We start from the raw sequence: 21,653 nt of genomic DNA, 5'->3' as shown, positions 1-21,653 counted from the left end.
AGGGGAAATTCAGGCGGCATAGCTGCGTGGGGGAGGGGAGGTACAGGTATGGACAGGGTAATAGTAGAAGACGTAAGTAAAATTATTGTAAAGTTAAAAAGAAGCAGTGTAAACAATATAATTTAATTCTGAATATATGAATATTGGAAAGTAAACGGTGTAATCAACGGTGCAGATGCTATGCCCTATTGGTTGTATTATACGTTACAATAAATATGGGCAATAAACACTGAATCTGAATATATATATATACTATGAGTAATTAAAGTATACAGTATACACAGGTGCAGTATACATAAGGTACCCTAACTGGCATACATTAATACGTTGTAGTCCGTGCAGTTTAGTAAGTTAGTATGGTTAGTAAGTAGTCTAACTATCGCAACACCTTTGACTTCTCAGAGGAATTCAATGACCGGATACTGTGCCCGGAGCTGTCAGATTCAGAGAAGACGATGCTTCACGAGGAGGTGAAGAAGATCTACGAGACATACTGTCTGGACGAGAGTGTGGACAAGATCCTCTTCGACCCCTTCATAGTGGAGGAGATACGGAACAGTAAGGGGAGGGGATCACTCTTTTTTTTTTTAAACTTGGGCCATTTCCCTGGCTCTTTTATACGTTTATCGCATTTATACTTGGTCAAGTTCGACCGACAGAAGCAGGCTGAAAGGGTTCAGATGGGGGGGAAGACACTCTGGGAAAGGCACGGCTGCAGTCCGGGATTCGAACTCGCTCAGCCCCAGATCCGTGACGAGCACGGTTGTCCACGGCGCTGAAATAGCACTTGCGGTACGTGGTGAGCTACTGGAGCTCCCCAAGAGGGGATCACTCTTGTTGTTAATATCTCCGAGAGGAACACAGACCGGTGTAGAACTATCCTATATTAGTGACTCTCAAAGCTGGGGTCTGGGGAACCTCGGTGGTCCTCGAGGAATTCAAGTCAAGTCAAAAGTTTTATTTGTCACGGCATACAAGTATACAATGAAATGCGGGTGGTCTTGCCCGCAACGATGTGCAATACAGTGGTACAACATATAATAGAATCCAATAAAAACAACATTGTGCAATAGTCCAGGGGTCCCCAGTGAAATGGAGAATAAAGATGATTTATTGTGCCCATAATCTCACACATACCCAAAAACTGCGAACAGTCTTACACAAATTAATTTGGTTTATGGGGGCAGCTTGGTAGCATAGAGGTCTAAGCACTCGCCTACCACCGCAGAGACTCTGGGTTCGAATCCAGCTGTCAGCTGTACCTCCGGCTTGGTCAGTCAGCTTGGTCATTGGCAGTGTTCGCGGGTGGGAAGCCGTGGGGTATCCATCCTGGTCATTGCAAACAACGACTCCTACTGGTCGGTCGGGGCGCCTTTCCAGCAGGGAGGGGATCTGGGGGAGATCTTGTGAACCTCTGCATGTTACGCTCTCTCAGTGAAACTCCTAGCTGTCAGGTGAAAGGAAGTCAACTCCACATGTATCGGAGGAGGCATGTGGTAGTTTACACCCACCCCCCCTGGCCGACAGTAGGGCAGTGCACGCAACGACCAGGAAGGGAATTGGCATAATGACTAAATTGGGAGATGGGAGAAAAAGTTAGAAAGGCAATTTCTAACAATAATTTAGTTTATGGGTTATTGATTTAAACAGTTGGGATTTGTAATGTTGCCAGACCTTAGTGAGTTATTACCAGTTCCAGGAAAGGCACAATGCAACAGCCATGACCTTTTTTCCTTAATTTCTTCCCCTTTCATAATTTCACAGCTATAATTTAAATCCTCCAGGACTATGTGACATCATAACGACATCACACGTTCCAACGCTTCAGCTCAATAAGTCTCAAATCAAATTACCTTGTGCAAGACAATTTTGTTGTTTTGGGGATAGGTGGGAGATCATGGCCATAATAATTATTCTCTGGTGTTGTGTTCCTTTTTAATTTCACAATTATTTAATTCACTAGAAGTTGGAGCTCAACGAGAGAGCATGTAAGAATGAGCTTGTTGTGATCATAGGTTTCACTCTCCACTCACAGTTATGAAATCTGGACTATATCACATCTAACAAGGAACATCTTCTCAGATGATTGAATTATTTATTGCATTTACTATATGTAACACTTTTCTAGACACTCAAAGCGAATCCCCCACTCTTTACAGTAGACTCCATGGGTTATCCAACGACCATTGTGAGGCAGGACCTTGAGTTTAACGTCTCATCCGAAAGATGGCACTCACACCTGTATATGGCGTCCCCGTCACTGTAACGAGGGGTATTGTTACTGCCAAGGGAGTGCCGGTAGAGTGCCTCCTACTGGTCAACAACACCACTTTCTGATGGCGCCCTGGCGCGGCTCAAACCAGCAACCTTCTGATCATGAGATGGAGGTCCCTGGGACAAAATGCTATAGAATGGGTGTCTGTTAATTATACGCATAATTGTGGGGGTCCTCCTTGACATGAGCATGTTTGAGAGCCACTGAATATTTGATCAACTAAATGTTTGAATCAGGGATGTCATCAAGTTTTTCTGCCCCGATCAGAGTAATTTAATATTGAGTCTGCTGATGCCAAGTCCCGATCTGGTATTTGTAATTTCCTAGATAATATAGCAGCACAGACAGTGCACACTTCAAGTACTGTAGATTAAAGTTAGTAGAACCATTTAAATGTAGGGAAGATATGCTTGGTAATTGAATAGTTCTGCTTAAAGAAAATAAATGCCTACCTCACAGCTTTCCCTTAATGGTTTTAATTATTATAATTTTTTAACAAAAAATTATCTGAATTTGATTGGGCTAAATATTCCCAATGCCGATCAATACTGATCAATTAAAATATGCCGGGATCGACTCCGATTCCAATCAATCTGACCAGGACATCCCTAATTTGAACTATAATCTGAATGATTGATTTAGGAATCTTCTAACTTTACGCCGAGGTGACTGACATGTTGTGTTCTAGTTGCAGAGGGCCCGTACGGCGAGGTGGTGAAACTGCAGACCATGAGGTGTTTGTTTGAGGCCTATGAGCACGTCCTGTCTTTGCTGGAGAACGTTTTCACCCCCATGTTCTGCCACAGTGACGAGGTCAGCATCTCACCAGCACCTAGCTGTCATTCTGCCTTTTAGACGCACCCTGACTTACCCCTGTGGGTGATCTGTCTGACATGGCCTGCATTCCAAATCAGATATTAGTTCCAGCCTTAATAGATATTTTTGTTAGTCTGGCGTAAACGATGGAATATCTACATCTGACATTGAACTGAAAGGGTTTGATTAAGAAATATGCAATAAATGCATAATATGCTCCAATTATCATCCTTAATCAATACACATTTCACTAAGCTGTTGTTTTCTTACACAACCTTCTCACATGTAACCGTAACAAGTGTGTACCACTACCTGGCTAGAAACTGGCTCAAGTTTCCATTCTCTTCCGATCCCCCCGCCACCAACCACTGCCGACCATGTCATCAACACTGGACACTGGACCGGCCAATCGGCTTAACCTTGGCACGGCGCCAACCTGCCAGCCCACATTTCACCCTTCACAGGTTCTCTGGCTGAATGGAGCTGGGCCCAGTGAGCGGCTATTGTCCCCCGCAGGTTCCAGGCAACGAGCGGTGTCTGAGAACGAGCACTGTTCTGGATAGCATTGTTACTACTGGCGCTGTTTACGTATGGTAAACAAGGGCCGACGGAAGCCTTTGTGGCGGGGTCCAAATTTAGATGCATGTACCCCGTCCTTATCCTGTATAAATTGTTCTACTAACTTTCTGATGCCTTTCTATTTCTTAACAATATTAAAATGAAGGGGTCGGTATTATTGTAATTATTGGCAAAATGATGTGATGAAGTAAACTAGATGGGCTATTTTACATGACTGATTATAAGGCAGTATTTGCTGTATGTGGGTGGTGTGTTTGTTGCAAACTGTAGAGCTTTGGAGGGAATGAGGTCTTTATAATGTCTGTATGCATGATGTCATGCCTCTGTCATTCTACAGTACTTCAGACAGCTTCTCAGAGGGGCGGAGTCCCCTGCCAGGACAAAGATGAGCAGGTGGGTGTCTGTAACTGTGTGTGTGCGTGCCTTATAGAAGAAGGTTGCCTATAATGATCACTAGTGATGTTAAATCAAGTTTTCCTTTATTAATCCCCTTGGGGAAATTCAGGTATCATAGGATGGGGGAGGGGAGGTACAAGCAAGAAAACTATAATAATATAAATAATATTTATAACAGAATAGAACATAATAATAATAATAACAATAATAATAATAATAATAATAATAATAATAATAATAATAATAATAATAATAATAATAATAATAATAATAATAATAATAATAATAGAGTGGCAATACACTGTAGACAATGTGTACTCTATCGATAATAATATACATGGTATACATATACATACAAATGAGCTTTGTGAGTCTAAAGAATCTCCCCTGTCAGGTAGTGGTATAGTATATGAATCTGAATATCAGTTTGTGTGTTTTTTAGACCCAGCTGACATCCTCCGTTATTATGTTCATTCACAATGTTTGTTTTATGCTTGGGTACTTGTTAATTAACACTCTGTTACCTATTGGCTCTCAATCTCCATTGTTAATCAACTCTGTGTATCCAAGGCCAAGTCGAAGGGAAGTCAGAATATATTATGTGGACACATTATATTGTGCCAGCTACTGTATATTCAATGTGCATTCACTTTCAATTTAGTCACTATCGGTTCCAAAGATTCATATATTTGAATTGTGCAAATCGATCCGAGTGGATTTGAAGTGAAAGTGGAACTGGAAGTGAACTGAGGGGCAGCCGAGGCGTCGCCCGCTGTGTTCTCAGGGGGTTTGGTGTCTGCGTGGCCCACGGGGGCTCAGCCACTAACTCCTTGTGCCTATTGTTCCAGAAATAGCCTGAGTTTGGATGACATTCGGTGAGTATATAAGGCATCAGTATGGTGTTGAAAACCGTGTCTGGCTGCGCAGCACTGCTGCACGCAAAACATGAACGAAACAATATAGTCTAGTTGTCTGTATGCAGTATGAACCAAACAATATAGTCTGTATGTAGTATGAACCAAACAATATAGTCTGTATGCAGTATGAACCAAACAATATAGTCTGTATACAGTATGAACCAAACAATATAGTCTGTATACAGTATGAACCAAACAATATAGTCTGTATGCAGTATGGACCAAACAATATAGTCTGTATGCAGTATGAACCAAACAATATAGTCTGTATACAGTATGAACCAAACAATATAGTCTGTATACAGTATGAACCAAACAATATAGTCTGTATACAGTATGAACCAAACAATATAGTCTGTATGCAGTATGGACCAAACAATATAGTCTGTATGCAGTATGAACCAAACAATATAGTCTGTATACAGTATGACCAAACAATATAGTCTAGTTGTCTGTATGCAGTATGAACCAAACAATATATTCTGTATGCAGTATGAACCAAACAACATAGTCTAGTTGTCTGTATGCAGTATGAACCAAACAATATAGTCTGTATGCAGTATGAACCAAACAATATAGTCTGTATACAGTATGACCAAACAATATACTCTAGTTGTCTGTATGCAGTATGAACCAAACAATATATTCTGTATGCAGTATGAACCAAACAACATAGTCTAGTTGTCTGTATGCAGTATGAACCAAACAATATAGTCTGTATACAGTATGAACCAAACAATATAGTCTGTATGCAGTATGAACCAAACAATATAGTCTGTATACAGTATGAACCAAACAATATAGTCTGTATACAGTATGAACCAAACAATATAGTCTGTATACAGTATGAACCAAACAATATAGTCTAGTTGCCTGTATGCAGTATGAACCAAACAATATAGTCTAGTTGCCTGTATGCAGTATGAACCAAACAACATAGTCTAGTTGCCTGTATGCAGTATGAACCAAACAATATAGTCTGTATGCAGTATGAACCAAACAATATAGTCTGTATGCAGTATGAACCAAACAACATAGTCTAGTTGCCTGTATGCAGTATGAACCAAACAACATAGTCTAGTTGCCTGTATGCAGTATGAACCAAACAACATAGTCTAGTTGTCTGTATGCAGTATGAACCAAACAATATAGTCTGTATACAGTATGAACCAAACAATATAGTCTGTATACAGTATGAACCAAACAATATAGTCTGTATGCAGTATGAACCAAACAATATAGTCTAGTTGTCTGTATGCAGTATGAACCAAACAATATAGTCTGTATACAGTATGAACCAAACAATATAGTCTGTATACAGTATGAACCAAACAATATAGTCTGTATGCAGTATGAACCAAACAATATAGTCTAGTTGTCTGTATGCAGTATGAACCAAACAATATAGTCTGTATGCAGTATGAACCAAACAATATAGTCTGTATGCAGTATGAACCAAACAATATAGTCTAGTTGTCTGTATGCAGTATGAACCAAACAATATAGTCTGTATGCAGTATGAACCAAACAACATAGTCTAGTTGCCTGTATGCAGTATGAACCAAACAATATAGTCTATGCAGTATGAACCAAACAATATATTCTGTATGCAGTATGAACCAAACAACATAGTCTAGTTGTCTGTATGCAGTATGAACCAAACAATATAGTCTGTATACAGTATGAACCAAACAATATAGTCTGTATACAGTATGAACCAAACAATATAGTCTGTATGCAGTATGAACCAAACAATATAGTCTAGTTGTCTGTATGCAGTATGAACCAAACAATATAGTCTGTATGCAGTATGAACCAAACAATATAGTCTGTATGCAGTATGAACCAAACAATATAGTCTAGTTGTCTGTATGCAGTATGAACCAAACAATATAGTCTGTATGCAGTATGAACCAAACAACATAGTCTAGTTGCCTGTATGCAGTATGAACCAAACAATATAGTCTATGCAGTATGAACCAAACAATATAGTCTATGCAGTATGAACCAAACAACATAGTCTGTATGCAGTATGAACCAAACAATATATTCTGTATGCAGTATGAACCAAACAACATAGTCTAGTTGTCTGTATGCAGTATGAACCAAACAATAGTCTGTATACAGTATGAACCAAACAATATAGTCTGTATACAGTATGACCAAACAATATAGTCTAGTTGTCTGTATGCAGTATGAACCAAACAACATAGTCTGTATGCAGTATGAACCAAACAATATAGTCTGTATACAGTATGAACCAAACAATATAGTCTAGTTGTCTGTATGCAGTATGAACCAAACAATATAGTCTGTATGCAGTATGAACCAAACAACATAGTCTAGTTGCCTGTATGCAGTATGAACCAAACAATATAGTCTGTATGCAGTATGAACCAAACAATATAGTCTGTATGCAGTATGAACCAAACAATATAGTCTGTATGCAGTATGAACCAAACAATATAGTCTGTATGCAGTATGAACCAAACAATATAGTCTGTATGCAGTATGAACCAAACAATATAGTCTGTATGCAGTATGAACCAAACAATATAGTCTGTATGCAGTATGAACCAAACAATATAGTCTGTATACAGTATGAACCAAACAATATAGTCTGTATGCAGTATGAACCAAACAATATAGTCTGTATACAGTCTGAACCAAACAATATAGTCTGTATGCAGTATGAACCAAACAACATAGTCTGTATGCAGTATGAACCAAACAATATAGTCTGTATGCAGTATGAACCAAACAATATAGTCTGTATGCAGTATGAACCAAACAATATAGTCTAGTTGTCTGTATGCAGTATGAACCAAACAATATAGTCTAGTTGTCTGTATGCAGTATGAACCAAACAATATAGTCTAGTTGTCTGTATGCAGTATGAACCAAACAATATAGTCTAGTTGTCTGTGTGCAGTATGAACCAAACAATATAGTCTAGTTGTCTGTGTGCAGTGGTTGGTCGTCCGATGTCTTCTCATCTGGTTGACAGAACAGTCTTGTTACAAAGGCAGTGATCGGCATGAATTGAGGCTCTCCAAAGGAAGAGGAAGAGTTCGTAGAACATGGCACGTTTCACCTCACGCGTGAACATCAACTAACCACCAGCCTTGTTGGCTAAAACTCCCTCCCTCTCTCTCTCTCTCTCTCTCTCTCTCTCTCTCTCTAACCCCCCCTTCCATTTTGCCCATTCGTCTTGTCATTCCATCCATACGTCACTGCCGTGGACTGTGCCCTGTCTGTGTCCACTCTCTACCCCCCGGCTCTGGCCTGTTTCTACCACCACCACCACCACCATACTGCTTGTCCTGGTATGATCTCCTCCCCTCCTCTACCCATTGGGGACACTGCCCTGTCCTGTGGCCTATAGTCCCTGGGACTGGAGCCCAGAGTCCCCGTCCTCTGGCAGCTCCTCACCTGCATCTTTTAACACCCTCCACTCCACATTCACCACCCTCCCATACGGCTCTCTAACCCACCACCACCACCACCATGCCTCACCCAAGTAAGTCGGGGGCTCCATTTGACCCGGTCGTTTCCCCAAGTCGTTTGGTGTGATGTTGTGTCATCCACTCTCCTCACAAGGCCTGTCCCCTGCATGGTGGGGCCTCTGCATGGGAGCCCTAATGTTTTCATAGTTTAATATATTTGCATTGTTTTTCTTTCCCAGTGTGGTAACTTTCAGTAAGGCTCAAAATTATATTATATGTCGTGTCGTATGTCGAGTATGTTACCACATACAACATTATGCAACAAGGTGAATTTAAAGTTTTTATCGCTCAATCTGATGAGCAATCGACACGGAACAGCTGTGATGATGTGTGCCTTTTGCTGGTTGGCTGGTTTCTGCACACGTTGGCTGGTGTCTGAACATGTGTATGTGCTCTGTCGACGTGATCACTAAAGGTCGAGGTTTAGGATGTCCACTTTGCAATCTCCTTGAAACACATTTTTTTTTTTATATCCTTTCACAAATTCACTGCTTACTGTGTGTTGTGAGTTTTTCCCCGCTAAAGCACTTTGCCCTGCAACCCAGAAGCCAGGCGTTTCTTCCACGAGACGGCTGCGAAATGACGCTTTTTGATTCTTGTTTGGCTACGCTGGCTTTGATTCTCCATGCACCTTCCTGATACTTGGCTCCTCCCAAGCTGCATGCGCTGCGCTCAAGTCATGCACTTGTTCCTTCAACACACACACACATGCACACATACACACACACACATACACACAGCCTGACCTATGCTCCCTGTGACTCGCAGGAACACGTCGAAGAGGGGAGAGTCGTTTGGGATCAGCCGCATCGGCAGTAAGATCAAAGGAGTGTTCAAGAGCACCACCATGGAGGGAGCCATGCTGCCGTCCTATGGCCCGGTGGAAGCAGAGGAAGACATGGTGAGACTGGTGAAACGGCCCGCACTCTCATAGATAGTCGACTGATAATCTTACAGGGGGTCTGATGCCATCCCATCCCATGTGCCATAGGGTGAGCTTTTTTTTCTTTTTCTTTTTTGTATGTATGAACTCTGCTTGATACTAGAGCAGGGGTTCCCAAACTTTTCAGGCCGGGGCCCAGAAAATAAGGCGTCAGAGAGCCGCGGCCCAATGCACATCGTCTGGCTTTTTTTTTTTTTTTTTTGTCAGGCGACCGATTTTTTAAGCCAAATATCACTTCAATCCTATTAAGTTAGTTCAAGTTAGTTATTCATTTATATGTGCTATTTATGAGAGGGCTAACTTGTTGCAAAATAATAATGATAATAATAATAGCCTCATTAAAATACTATTGTTGCTTCGGTTGTTTTCAGCGTTTTATGTGCATAATCTGTTATTTAGTTTGAAATGTTCGTTGAAATAAGTAGATTTTACGTTTTTGTTTATTTATTAAGTTAATATAAAACCATATAGTCACATTTTAGAATACAATAGAATAGAATTTTAGAATACAACTAGAAACACTGTCCTGGCCTGCTTCTAAGTTCAGTGGCCTGACAAAAAAAAATTAAATATTTTTTTTTTTTTTTTTTTTTTTAATCATCTCGCGGCCCATCCGTGGCTGCTCGCGGCCCACCTTTGGGTCGCGACCCCGACTTTGGGAACCACTGTACTAGAGGACAGGCAGGTGAATCCAGCATCAAGCAGAGTTCACTTGGGGTTGTCATTAACACATTCAGGGCCATTGGGATGCGTCTAATATCACTCAAGAGGACCAGCAAATGTAAACAGACATGGGGCTGTTTGTAGAGCTAAATCTATACTTTATAGTATTGCTATCTGTCCATTCTCATTGTCAATCGAGACCATAAACCATCCCTTCAAAATGGCTTAAAGAAAAAAAAAATCATCAATACGTTCTCATTTTATAGCGCCATGAATATAAGCGTTATAAGGGATTCCGGCTAGGATATTTCCTGGAAGGCTGGATACAGGGCTAATAGCTACTAACATTATATCCAATGGCATTTCCGTTATACAGATGCTACAGTTAAAACTCAAACTGCATATGATCGGCACGATCCTCAAGCATGTATGCATGAAAGGGGGGGGGGGCGGGGGATGTCGTTTCTTATTATTGATTAACAGTAACCGTGTTTGTCTAAGTAGCCACATAGGCCTATCGTATCGTATCATAACAAGGCTTGATCGGGCTGTAATTTACGTGAAAAAGATCTTACCATGAGCCGGTTGGATCCCCCCGAGCATTTCCCCGTTATCGATCGCCATCTGGTAGATCGATATGTCCATTGGCTGATGATAAATCCCCTTATTGCATAGTGAAATCCGCAATCCAAAACGTATCCCGTGCAACAGACAATAGCTATCGCTTCAGATGAGTAGAAAACTACATTAGAGATCCAAAAAAAAAAAAGACAACTTCTGCCACAGGGAACACTCTATTATCGCTAGGGTTGGGCACCGAAAACCGGTTCTAATTAGGAACCGGTTCCTAACTTCCGGTTCTGTAATCTGCATTTTGATTATAAAAAAAAAAAAAAAAATTAAATTATTTAATTTTTTTTACTTTGCTAATTAACACTTTGGCTGCCATGGGTTAAATTCATTATCAACCGTAGGTTGCCGGCTCTATTTGTCTATAGAGAAAGTCCCCTTCTTTGCAGGGCTATAACTTTTTAAATTCTATTGCTACATTGCCATTATTAGGGCCCATTCAAAGTCCTATATGTATTGTTCATTGTGTAGCAACGTTAAACTTTTTCATTCACATATTCATAGTAAAGTATGGTCTAATCTGTATAAGTATGTTTTCATCTCTTTCTGCAGCTTTCTCCAGAACGTGATCTATAGCCCCAAATACATTATATTGATGATACAATACAGTTTTATGGCAATCAGCGCGATATAAAAAATTCCAACTAGACGTACTTCTAGAAGTTACTACACGTCATCTGATGTTGACCGGATGGGCTAGGGGGCGTTTATAATTCCGTGGGCAGCGTTATACCAATCATCTAATATGGGTCAAATGTTGATAATAGCAGTTAGTATCGAAGACGGTAACTTTACACGCTAAAACTCACCCCAGTCTCCGCGCGCCGTTGGGCGATCATCGTAGAGTAGAAATTTTATCATTATGGGATGTAGATTTACCCGGTCCATCTCCAGCTTGTATAATGGTATATACGTCCAAATCATGTTGTTTATCGAGTTATTGGCAATCGATCGCTATGTAGTGTGTCGAGATCGAGTCCCGGGACCTATTAGCGAGTGCCCGGAAGTAATACGGCCGTCCAGCACAACCTCCACGGCACTTCCTGTTAAGCGATTGCGCCGATCGGCCACCAGATGGCGCTCCTGAACCGCCAGAGAGCTCAGTGGGTCCTCCTGGTGGATCTCAGGCCAGCGGAGGGGACATATGAATCCGATCCCAGATTTTTGAAATATTGATATTAAAGACGCTGTAAGGCGTCTTCGGCAACTTGAGCATGGCCGGGAATGACGTGTTTAGGCATTTCCCGGCACCCAAAGTGTTAATACCCTAGTTACAGTACAGCAACCAAATTAAACTGTATCAAGTCAACTGAAAATGTGAATAGTATGAACATTTTTTAAAATGTTCACACAAAAAAGAATTCTCCTGCGAAATAAACTGTGACCTGCACCTCAAAGAATCGGAATCGAGAATCGTTCAGAACAGGAATCGATATGGAGAATCGGAACCGGAACCGGAATCGTTCAAATCCAAACGATGCCCAACCCTAATTATCGCGATAGCGCCCCTAAGAGGATCTGGCCGGTATTGCACTTTGGCGAATTCAAAGAGTAGGGTACATCTGCAGTGCAGCTCGGCGACCTTGAATAGGTTATTAAAATGGAATAAAAGCCAAAACAACTTGCCGCGGATATATCCGTGCTTCTGTCCACAACGGGTGGAATCGAAACACGTATATATCCGTTGTTCGTCCCCATTGTGTTAATAGGGTGAGTCAGGTGGGCATCTCCCTTCACAGACGTTTTGGTGAATGAGGCCCATGTGGTACAACAGTGTATACTAGCATGATTTAAAGTATGACCTTTGGTGGATTATTTTTACATTTTGCAGTATGGATGGTCCCAGTAGGAATTAAACTCCTGAACCCTGGCAGTGTTAGTGCCGTGCACCACCTGTTGAGCTCCATAGGACCACCTACACTTAGTCGCACAACATCACAACAGACAAGTGTCAAGTGTATGGATAATGCTAGTGGATAATGCTAGACCATCAATAATCCAAGGCTAAAGGCTAATTTGATTCAGAACTGAGTTATATTAAGTTCTTGATAAATATGTAAGTACGTGAGGAAATAAAACGAATAGACGATCAAAAGGGAAACTACTAGTAATGTCTGATCACTGAGTGACGTAAACTGCATGGACTATAACACATATGACGTATATCACGCCAGTTAGGGTACCTTATGTATACTACACCTGTGTGTATACTGTATAGTGTATACTTTACTTACTCATAGTATATATTTGGATTCTGGTGTTATTGACTATATTTATTGTAATGTATAATAGAACTGATAGGGCATACAGACCCTCATCTGCACCTTTGATTACACTGCCTACTTGCTCATATGCGTATATTCAGAGTTAATTATGTTGTTTACACTGCCTATTTTAACTTTTCTATTGTATTATAATTGTATTGCCTGTCATCTACTATTACAATGCCCATACCTGTACCCCCCCCCCCCCCCCCGCCCTCATGCTGCTATGATGCCTGCATTTCCACAATGGGATCAATAAAGGAATATCTTATCTTATCTTTTATCTTAAAAGGCATTGTGGAAAACCTAGAATTGCTATTACCCATTAGACATTATGTCAAGCTTATATCAGCAACAATGATTATGGTTGCCGCTAGTAACCACATGGTGGCAGTGGTGAGAAAGGAAAGGAAAGCCACCCTGGTACTTTGATGTTGTCTTCATTAAGACTCTCATACTCTCTCACTCTTAAAGCACAAGTACATAACTCTTCTTAATCACAACATTTAGACTTTTCCTGTCAATAGTATGGGTTGATAACTTATCATTTAATTCGTCTTAAATTCAGGATGATTTTTGTTTTGTGGATTCACGAGTTATTTCTATTCCCATATTTTCAATGCAGTATTTATACACAACACTTGTCTCGGTTCTGTCTTTATACTCGCTGTAGCTGTGATCTATTAACCTCATACTTCCACAGTGTATTTGGATTGTTTCGTTGAGACGGGTCTTATCTCAAACCCCAAAAAGATGGAAAACACTCATTATCTTTACACCTGCTGTGAGCTTAAAGGGCAGTTCCACAGAAACTGACTCTTGGGTTGTTAGTGTGCAACAGCGGACAGCCCTGCTATAATGTCTGCGGTTCCTCCTGTTTTATTGCTTTTATGAGCTCTCAGTGTCATGAAATTGCATTGCCATAAAATAACATTTTCATTTTCCTGTGTGTAGGTACAGGAAAAAGGACTGTCCATAAATCTTTATTTCAAGCAATGCAATTCCATAACACCATAGGATTGCAATTTCCCTGCCCTATAAAACTTCAGACAACAGCAAGAATAGTCTTTGGAAAATGTCTACTTTTGTAGAATATCAATGTCGGAATAGAATGAAATGGAATTCATCATAAATGAGGAAACATAATTAAACATGGGGGGTATTTACTATGAAAATACAACATGGATGAAATGGCAATAACTTCACATAATGTTTGTTTTACTGGAGGAGACTAATCCTTTGCCCCCCTTCCCTTCTGGCGCTGTGTCTCTATTCTTCACAGAGTAGATTGGAGGACTTGAACTACAGTATGTGTTTTTCATACTACTCTTCTGTAGCCACCCGTTAGCACAGATCCTGTGTTGACTTGTTCTATTACTTCTCTGTTTTGAAAATGATAGTATGTGTAGTATCCTAATAGAACGACAGACACCGTAGTCTCCACATAGCTGCCCGTTAGCAAATATGTCTCAAATTGCACGTTCTGTACTAAGTGGGCTTCCTGTGTTTACCTTCACATTTCCTGTATTTGTCACTCTGATCCGAGTCTGATCTTTTGTTCATTCCTCTCTTGATATGCTGCACAGCAACTTTGACTAGTTATTTTTTTTAGAGAGGATGGTGAATTCAGCTATACTTGGAGGAGAGTTTTTGGGTGAGATCAACATTTATTAAAGCTAAACAATGAACATAGATTGTTGTTAATCCAACATGGCAGACTTTCTTTGCTCAAGAAGAAGTTGTTTTCTTTGCTCTCCAATTTTCTCTCTATTGCACAGCTGGACTGTCCAGCTGTGTGAACGCTAACATGTTCTGAAACACATGGCAGCCATAAAAGTGAACCCCTACATAAATCTTTCACACACCCACAGTTGAAGCACCTCATTTGGATAGCGGTTTTTTTCTGCTAGTTACTTTTACACAGCTTTTCACCTGGTATGTAGGTCAGTTGTGGAATGTGTTCAGCAAGTTACAGTGTGAAGAAGAGATGGATGAATGATAACTTGCATCACAAAGCCAGGCTACTGGCAATGACCTCTGCAGGAGGCGCCAAATATGGTAGAAAACGGCACATATCTGTATTTAATTTAATCTCAATCTCTCATTTCGGAGTCTCGTCACCAGTACAGAGAGCTTCTATCCCCAGGCCATCAGGATGCTCAATGACTATGGAACCCATCCATCTACATTCATTGAACACACAGCCACACACTCACTTTAAAACAAACACTCACCTTTAACATTCACTTCAGACATTTGAAACACTTTTAACACTAAACCATATTTTATCTATTTATTACAAACATATTTGCACCACATACCTCATTTTTGCATACAAAAAAGAATAATTTAACTTTATTTTGTACTTCAGTTTGTATATTGTATAATTTGTATAGTGTTTGGACTTTATTCTTTTTACAATTTTTTTTACTGGATGAAGCACATTCTCAGGGGACTCATACAGAACCAAGCATTTCACTTATTCACTTATATATGTAACTTATATGTGACAAATAAAACTAAACAAAACTTGAAACTCTTCTCCACCCTCTTCATTCCCTCTCATGTCGGCTGAAGGTGGAGGAGGCCACGATGGTGCTGGAGGACGACACTCCCGTGGAGGCGGCCTCCACCCCCAGCACCCCCCGTAACCTGTCCGCCTGGGGCATCACCATCCCGTACATCGACTTCTACGACGACGACGTGAAGCGGGAGAGGATCCCCGTGTTCTGCATCGACGTGGAGCGCAACGACCGCAAGACAGGTGAGGCATGAGCGGAGAGGCGGCGCTGTCCGTCCCGCTACGGAGCGAGAGCGGTGCGCCACCGTGAAATCTAGTCTCTGTAGGCAGGAGGACCAGACGCAACAGAGTTTTCAATTTGTTGTTGTAATCTAAAGAAAAACACAATTTCGGTCCGTTGAAGGTCTTGATGCCGACAGACCGCAATGTCACCCATGTATTTAGATTAGAATGCGGATTACGGTGAGTCAGAGAGGCCTGGTCCTGGGCTCTTTCTTACAGGTGTCATACCCACGACACACACTGAGTGATTTTGCCCTTTTTTGTAAGATCCCGGACTACAAGACTATGTCCAAGTAAAAGTGTGACCAGCATGGTATATCTGTGTGTCTGTGTTCTGTGTGTGACATTGAATCCTTGTGTTGTGTCAATTACAGCACCACGAAACGATGTAGATGAAAAAATAGCAATACCTTGTCTTATAGGGACTGCTACCTTATCATTTAAATGAGCTGTAATTAACACAACACACGGATTCAATGTGTGTCATTCTCTGATGACACTGGTGGCCACATTCAAACTAATTTACTGTCAATAACTGTCAAACTAAATGGATTGTGTGCAAAACTGAAGTGCCCCTTTAAGTTGATTAATCACTTGGAAATAATGTATGATGATGATACTAAATGATAACATCTCTGACATCACAAAAATATAACGGTATGGTTTGGCAGGACAGTCTGATTGATTGTACTGATTACAACCTGCGGTTTCGCCTCCCGGTGACCAGACCAATCGGCTCTGACAGTGAAAATGATTGGCCATTTTTGTAGCCAATGAAATTCTGGAAACGAAGATACCTCACTTGATGGATGTTTACCAGGAAATATATGGTTTATTCTCGGCGTAAAGGTCCAGACTCATTCAATTTCTGCTGCGCACATTACTTCATTGGTGCCAATGGCCATTTTGGATAAACATACCTATACATACCATTAGAAAAACATGTCTAAAATACAAATTTTCTGTGGTATTGTTATCAAATTTGGACTTGTACTACAGTAGATAAAACTTCAGGATATGGACCCATTGTGTTTTCCAGCTAATACCTCTCAGCTGGAACTCTTTTGCAGGCATCCGTTTGCAAAATAATTCAGATGTAAGTTAAAAACACTTTATTTCAGTGTGTTCACCTCTGTAACTCTATTACAGTAGCACTCAGAGTGATTCTTCCTGTTGTGGAAAAAAATCCATAATGTTTCCCTTGAAAAGAGGCCAGACTCATGTATGTGCTATAAATGGTTCAAGAATAGCTTTTAAATTACTTTGGGTATGCAATCGACAGGCGTTTTATGCAACATTTGACCTCTGTTAAGAGGTTAATACATGTTCAATCAGTGCACTACCACTAATTTACCAACAACACATTTGGCTGGATAATCAAAGAACTTTAAAGCCATTTGATCAGTGTCACTGTTTGTGTAGTTACTGCGGCTAGCTTCTGCAGGGCAGTATATTCACTATGGAATGTGTAAATATTTATATGGAAAATGTCGTCAACTACAAATGGGTAATAGTGTTATTTGTTCTAAAATATCCCCCCTAATGAATGAAGATGGTGTTGCAGGTACACATATGTTTTTTGTCTTCCATTGCTGTGTCTCCAGGATGTGTGTCAGTCACCACAGCCAAGGCAGTTCAAGTTGTGTCGAGAGTGGATTAGCAGAATTGCAGCGACCATTAGCATGAGTTGCCTTATCTGCAATGTGGGCATAGCAAAAGATTACATTTCAATGCCCCTTATGCTTCATAATTTCATACACGTGTTCCCATCCATCTAACATTTATATTATACTCACGTTTTACTCATAGCTATTACAAATCATTACAATTCTGCATATGACATTATCCACTGTATATCTGACAGCTGGAATGGTGTTGCCTCAGGTAATGTGACGGTCTGTGCAGCCCCAGGCATTATCCGCTGTGTAACATATCAACAGTTTATCCATGTCTGCATCCTAAGTCTTTCCTGATGTACCCATCTGCTTAACCAAAATAACTAAAAAAACTGACCAAGGTGGGAATAAAGGAATTTAAAAATAACTCTCTCTCTCTCTCTCTCTCTCTCTCTCTCTCTCTCTCTCTCTCTCTCTCTCTCTCTCTCTCTCTCTCTCTCTCTCTCTCTCTCTCTCTCTCTCTCTCTCTCTCTCTCTCTCTCTCTCTCTCTCTCTCTCTCTCTCTCTCTCTCTCTCTCTCTCTCTCTCTCTCTCTCTCTCTCTCTCTCTCTCTCTCTCTCTCTCTCTCTCTCTCTCTCTCTCTCTCTCTCTCTCTCTCTCTCTCTCTCTCTCTCTCTCTCTCTCTCTCTCTCTCTCTCTCTCTCTCTCTCTCTCTCTCTCTAGCTCTGTCACTCAATAACTTTTCCTAAAAGTACCCGTTTTATCTCGCACGGTTTCTGAAATTTCAAAATGACTTCAGGAAAATGTAATTATAACGTTATTCCACATATATGGAATATATATGTGGAAAGTCACAGCACTTTGCGAGCGTCTAGCGCAGGGGTGGCCAACCCATGGCTCGCAAGCCGCATGTGGCTCTTTGCCCATCAATGTGTGGCTCTTCCATCCAAAAAAATTATAATAATTATAATATTTTTATTTATTATTATATTTTTTATTTTTTTTGTCACTCAAACCTGTGGTAAACCTCATATTTTTATATTAAGAGGTAATTATATAGTTTACACTGTTTATTTTTCTCATATTTCTCATATAAGCTGTGGGGTCATCTGACCCCTTCCGGCGTGAATCAGTGACATTTTCTCCATGGCTGTTCTAGTGTTAAAGCTGTTGTTGTCGCCCTCTTGCGTTAAAAAGGTGTACCATTAACTCTCTACAGAACTGTATGTAGGTCAATGGCGAATGCTGCTGGAAATTAGTTCCACAAAAATACTTCTTGTTGCCTGAAACATATTCCCACACGCTCATCCCTGCACCTCTTTCTGCACCAAAGCACAGGCTGAACTGTCCTATATTTAGCGAGATGTTGTGCAGACTCACACACACAGCAAAGCAACACACAACACACACAAGCAAAAAATACATAATGTCCCCCTGGGACTTGCTCCCCTGGCGGACATAATGATGCAGATGAAATCAACTAATTTATTAGTTGACAGAATATTTTAAGACATTATTCGACTAAGAATTTCTTTAGTCGAGGACGGCCCAAATATTTTTATATTTGTAGACGTCATGGTCTTGGAATGAGTTTTCCAAGAATGTGCTACTTTAGTTCACGATTTAGTTTTAAACACGGTGAATTGCCATTTTTCTACTGACTAATAATGAAACTTGTTGTTATCCGTTTGTTCTGTGTTTGTCTGCAGTGGGACACGAGACTGAGCTCTGGTCTGTATACAGAAGATACCTGGAGTTCTACGTCCTGGAATCGAAGCTCACTGAGTTCCATGGTAGGTCACATTCTGTGGAACCAGATGACAAGTTTGTCTGCACACCCGTTCTAATGGTGCCTTCAAGTGCTCCTCAGAAACACTGTATTTACCATTTACCAGCACATGAATGGCCCCTAGAAGGCGTAATTGACCTACCTCATACCCCACCATTATTTCTTGATCCTCTAATCATAGGATCATGGCAGTTTGTGGTAATAAAATAAATTTTAATTTATGTAGTTATATGATTTATTTTATTTTAGTTGTATAGTTTAATATTGTAAACATTGACTGTGAAATTGATAGTGTGAGCTCCGATGTGGGAAGTACTTGAAGGCACTGTGAGTCTAAAGCCTTCATCAGTGTGGATGCAGTGCACTGTATAATGAAGTCTTAGGCTGAAAGGTTTGTTGCCTTTTCTCACGAAGAATTTTATTCTGGAGTCATTTCACACCCAAAAGTCTTTTATAGACAAATTTGGAATGAATGATTGTTGTTTGGTTCTAGTGTTCTACAATTTGGTACGCAAACACCTATTTAAAAAAAGCATGTACACATAGTCCCTAACTGGCACACAGGAACCACAGTGTGACATTCAATACCTATTGAGGATGAATACACAGAAAAGTCTGATTCAATGTCAAAGATCGGTATTGGGGCTGAGCACAGAATTATTTAACTCAACGGTATTTGCTAATCCCAATAAAATGCAGATACTTTTTGGTAAAAAAAATAAATTAAAACAATTAAGGGAAAGCTGTGATACAGGCTAGGCATCTGTCTCCCTCCTCCATTTAGGCAGTGGGAGGGGAGGTTACGCTATACACACCTACACACACACACACACACACACACACAGTCGCAAGGGAGAAAAGGAGCAAAGAACTACTCAATCATCTGTATTTGTGTTTGTGCATTCCTTGTGTGTGCTCATTCTCGCCTGTTATATGAGGGGATTGTCCACCAGTAGTCTATGTGATTTCTTATGAGATGACGCCAAAATGTCAAAGCCATCCACGACCAACAGGGGAAACATTCCAATAGATGACTAACTAGGCTACACCTGGAAGCGGAGCAGTCCCCGTTAATGTAAAGTTGGTAGATTTAGGCCAATGGAGCGAGAGGCGGCTTCACTCTGGGTGGCATGGACATGCCCTGGTGCGCTCACGTAGTTGTAGGTGTATTCATTATGATTCCTAACATTCCTAACTTGCCAATTGCTGCTGTCTGGTATTGTATCTCCATAAGGGTACACTTTTCAGGAATTAAGAACAACCTCAGTCATGTGTTTATTATTATTAATATCCCTGTTGGATGCCACACATCATCACACAGCAGCTATTCTTCCTGGAGTCCGCAACATAGACAAACATCCTTACAAATATTATACATTACTTACGTAAGTATATTATGTACGTTTTATGCTAACCTATGTAAAGAAGAAATAAACCAAAATCCCCTCCTGAGGTTCTACATTGGTGTTTGAATGAGTTTCTAGATCTAGATCCTGGGTTATGAAATGTAATCACGACGTAAGAGAACCATGTATTAAAATCACCAAAATTGGAGATACAAGGACTTCACTGGACAGCAGCTAAATAACATGACTGAGAGAGATTCAGCTTGTGCCTACCTGCAATGATCACATTAAGCCAAAATAAAGCTTAATATTTTTTCTCTTTCTATTTTAAATCCAGAAAAACAAAAAACTGAAAATTAAATGGATTTTATGAAACCTACATTGGTATCGGTTTCGGCAGATACTCAACATTAAATGACTCGGATCGGGGGCAAAAAAGCCTGAGTGGGACATTCCCTACAGTAAAGTTCCAAGTCAAGTCAAGAGTTTTATTTGTCACGGCATACAAGTATACAGTGAAATGCGGGGGGTCTTGCCCGCAACGATTGTGCATAATACAATAATAATAATCCAATAGGATGAGAATGCGACATTTGTGCAATAATACAACTAATAAGAGTAAAGACATATCAGGTATATGTACATGAGTTTTACAAAAGCATGGTAAGACATGCTAGGTCCTGTGATAGAGCAATACACTGTTCGCTACGGATGAGGCACTGGGTCTTATGTACACTATTATACAATGCTATACTATACAATCTACAGTTATACTATGTGTCCTTATGCTAGCTTGCTATCAATCTGTTTACTATACAAGAACCACTCCCGTTCTTGTTTTTTTTAAAGTGACCTTTCATTGTGTAAAGTGACCATAAGTGTGAGCGTGTGCAGCATGTGTTCATGTTAAAGTGACTGCTAGTATGTGGGCGTATAAAGTGTGTGTGCTCATGTGTGCTTGTGTGTGTGGAGAGTTCAGTGTTCAAGACTCTGATGGCCTGGGGGAAGAAGCTGAGCCGAAGTCTTTCTGTCCTAGTTGCTGGTGTTCGCAGGCGTTTGCCTGACAGCAGCAGCTTGAACAGGCTGTTGTTGGGGTGGTGAGGGTCTTTC

General features: G+C 40.5%; 1 protein-coding gene across 2 annotated transcripts in view; it reads left to right on the top strand.

The window, feature by feature from the left end:
* The window catches only part of LOC311224421 (sorting nexin-14-like), a 58,946-nt gene that overhangs the window by 9,086 nt on the left and 28,207 nt on the right, over nucleotides 1–21,653 (top strand). The window contains exons 12-19 of one of the 2 annotated variants that reach the window (XM_084309395.1): nucleotides 403–558; nucleotides 2,964–3,088; nucleotides 4,008–4,063; nucleotides 4,915–4,941; nucleotides 8,369–8,503; nucleotides 9,258–9,390; nucleotides 15,567–15,753; nucleotides 19,118–19,201. In XM_084309395.1, coding sequence (XP_084165521.1) covers nucleotides 403–558; nucleotides 2,964–3,088; nucleotides 4,008–4,063; nucleotides 4,915–4,941; nucleotides 8,369–8,503; nucleotides 9,258–9,390; nucleotides 15,567–15,753; nucleotides 19,118–19,201 — 903 coding nt within the window. The remainder of the gene's footprint in view (nucleotides 1–402; nucleotides 559–2,963; nucleotides 3,089–4,007; nucleotides 4,064–4,914; nucleotides 4,942–8,368; nucleotides 8,504–9,257; nucleotides 9,391–15,566; nucleotides 15,754–19,117; nucleotides 19,202–21,653) is intronic. The other variant, XM_084309396.1, reaches the window with a different exon arrangement.

Source organism: Notolepis coatsorum (assembly GCF_963971535.1).
Source record: "Notolepis coatsorum genome assembly, chromosome: 3".
In the NCBI taxonomy this organism is placed as follows: domain Eukaryota; kingdom Metazoa; phylum Chordata; class Actinopteri; order Aulopiformes; family Paralepididae; genus Notolepis; species Notolepis coatsorum.
Note: the sequence above shows the minus strand (reverse complement) of the source record. Positions and strands in the feature narration are given on the sequence as shown.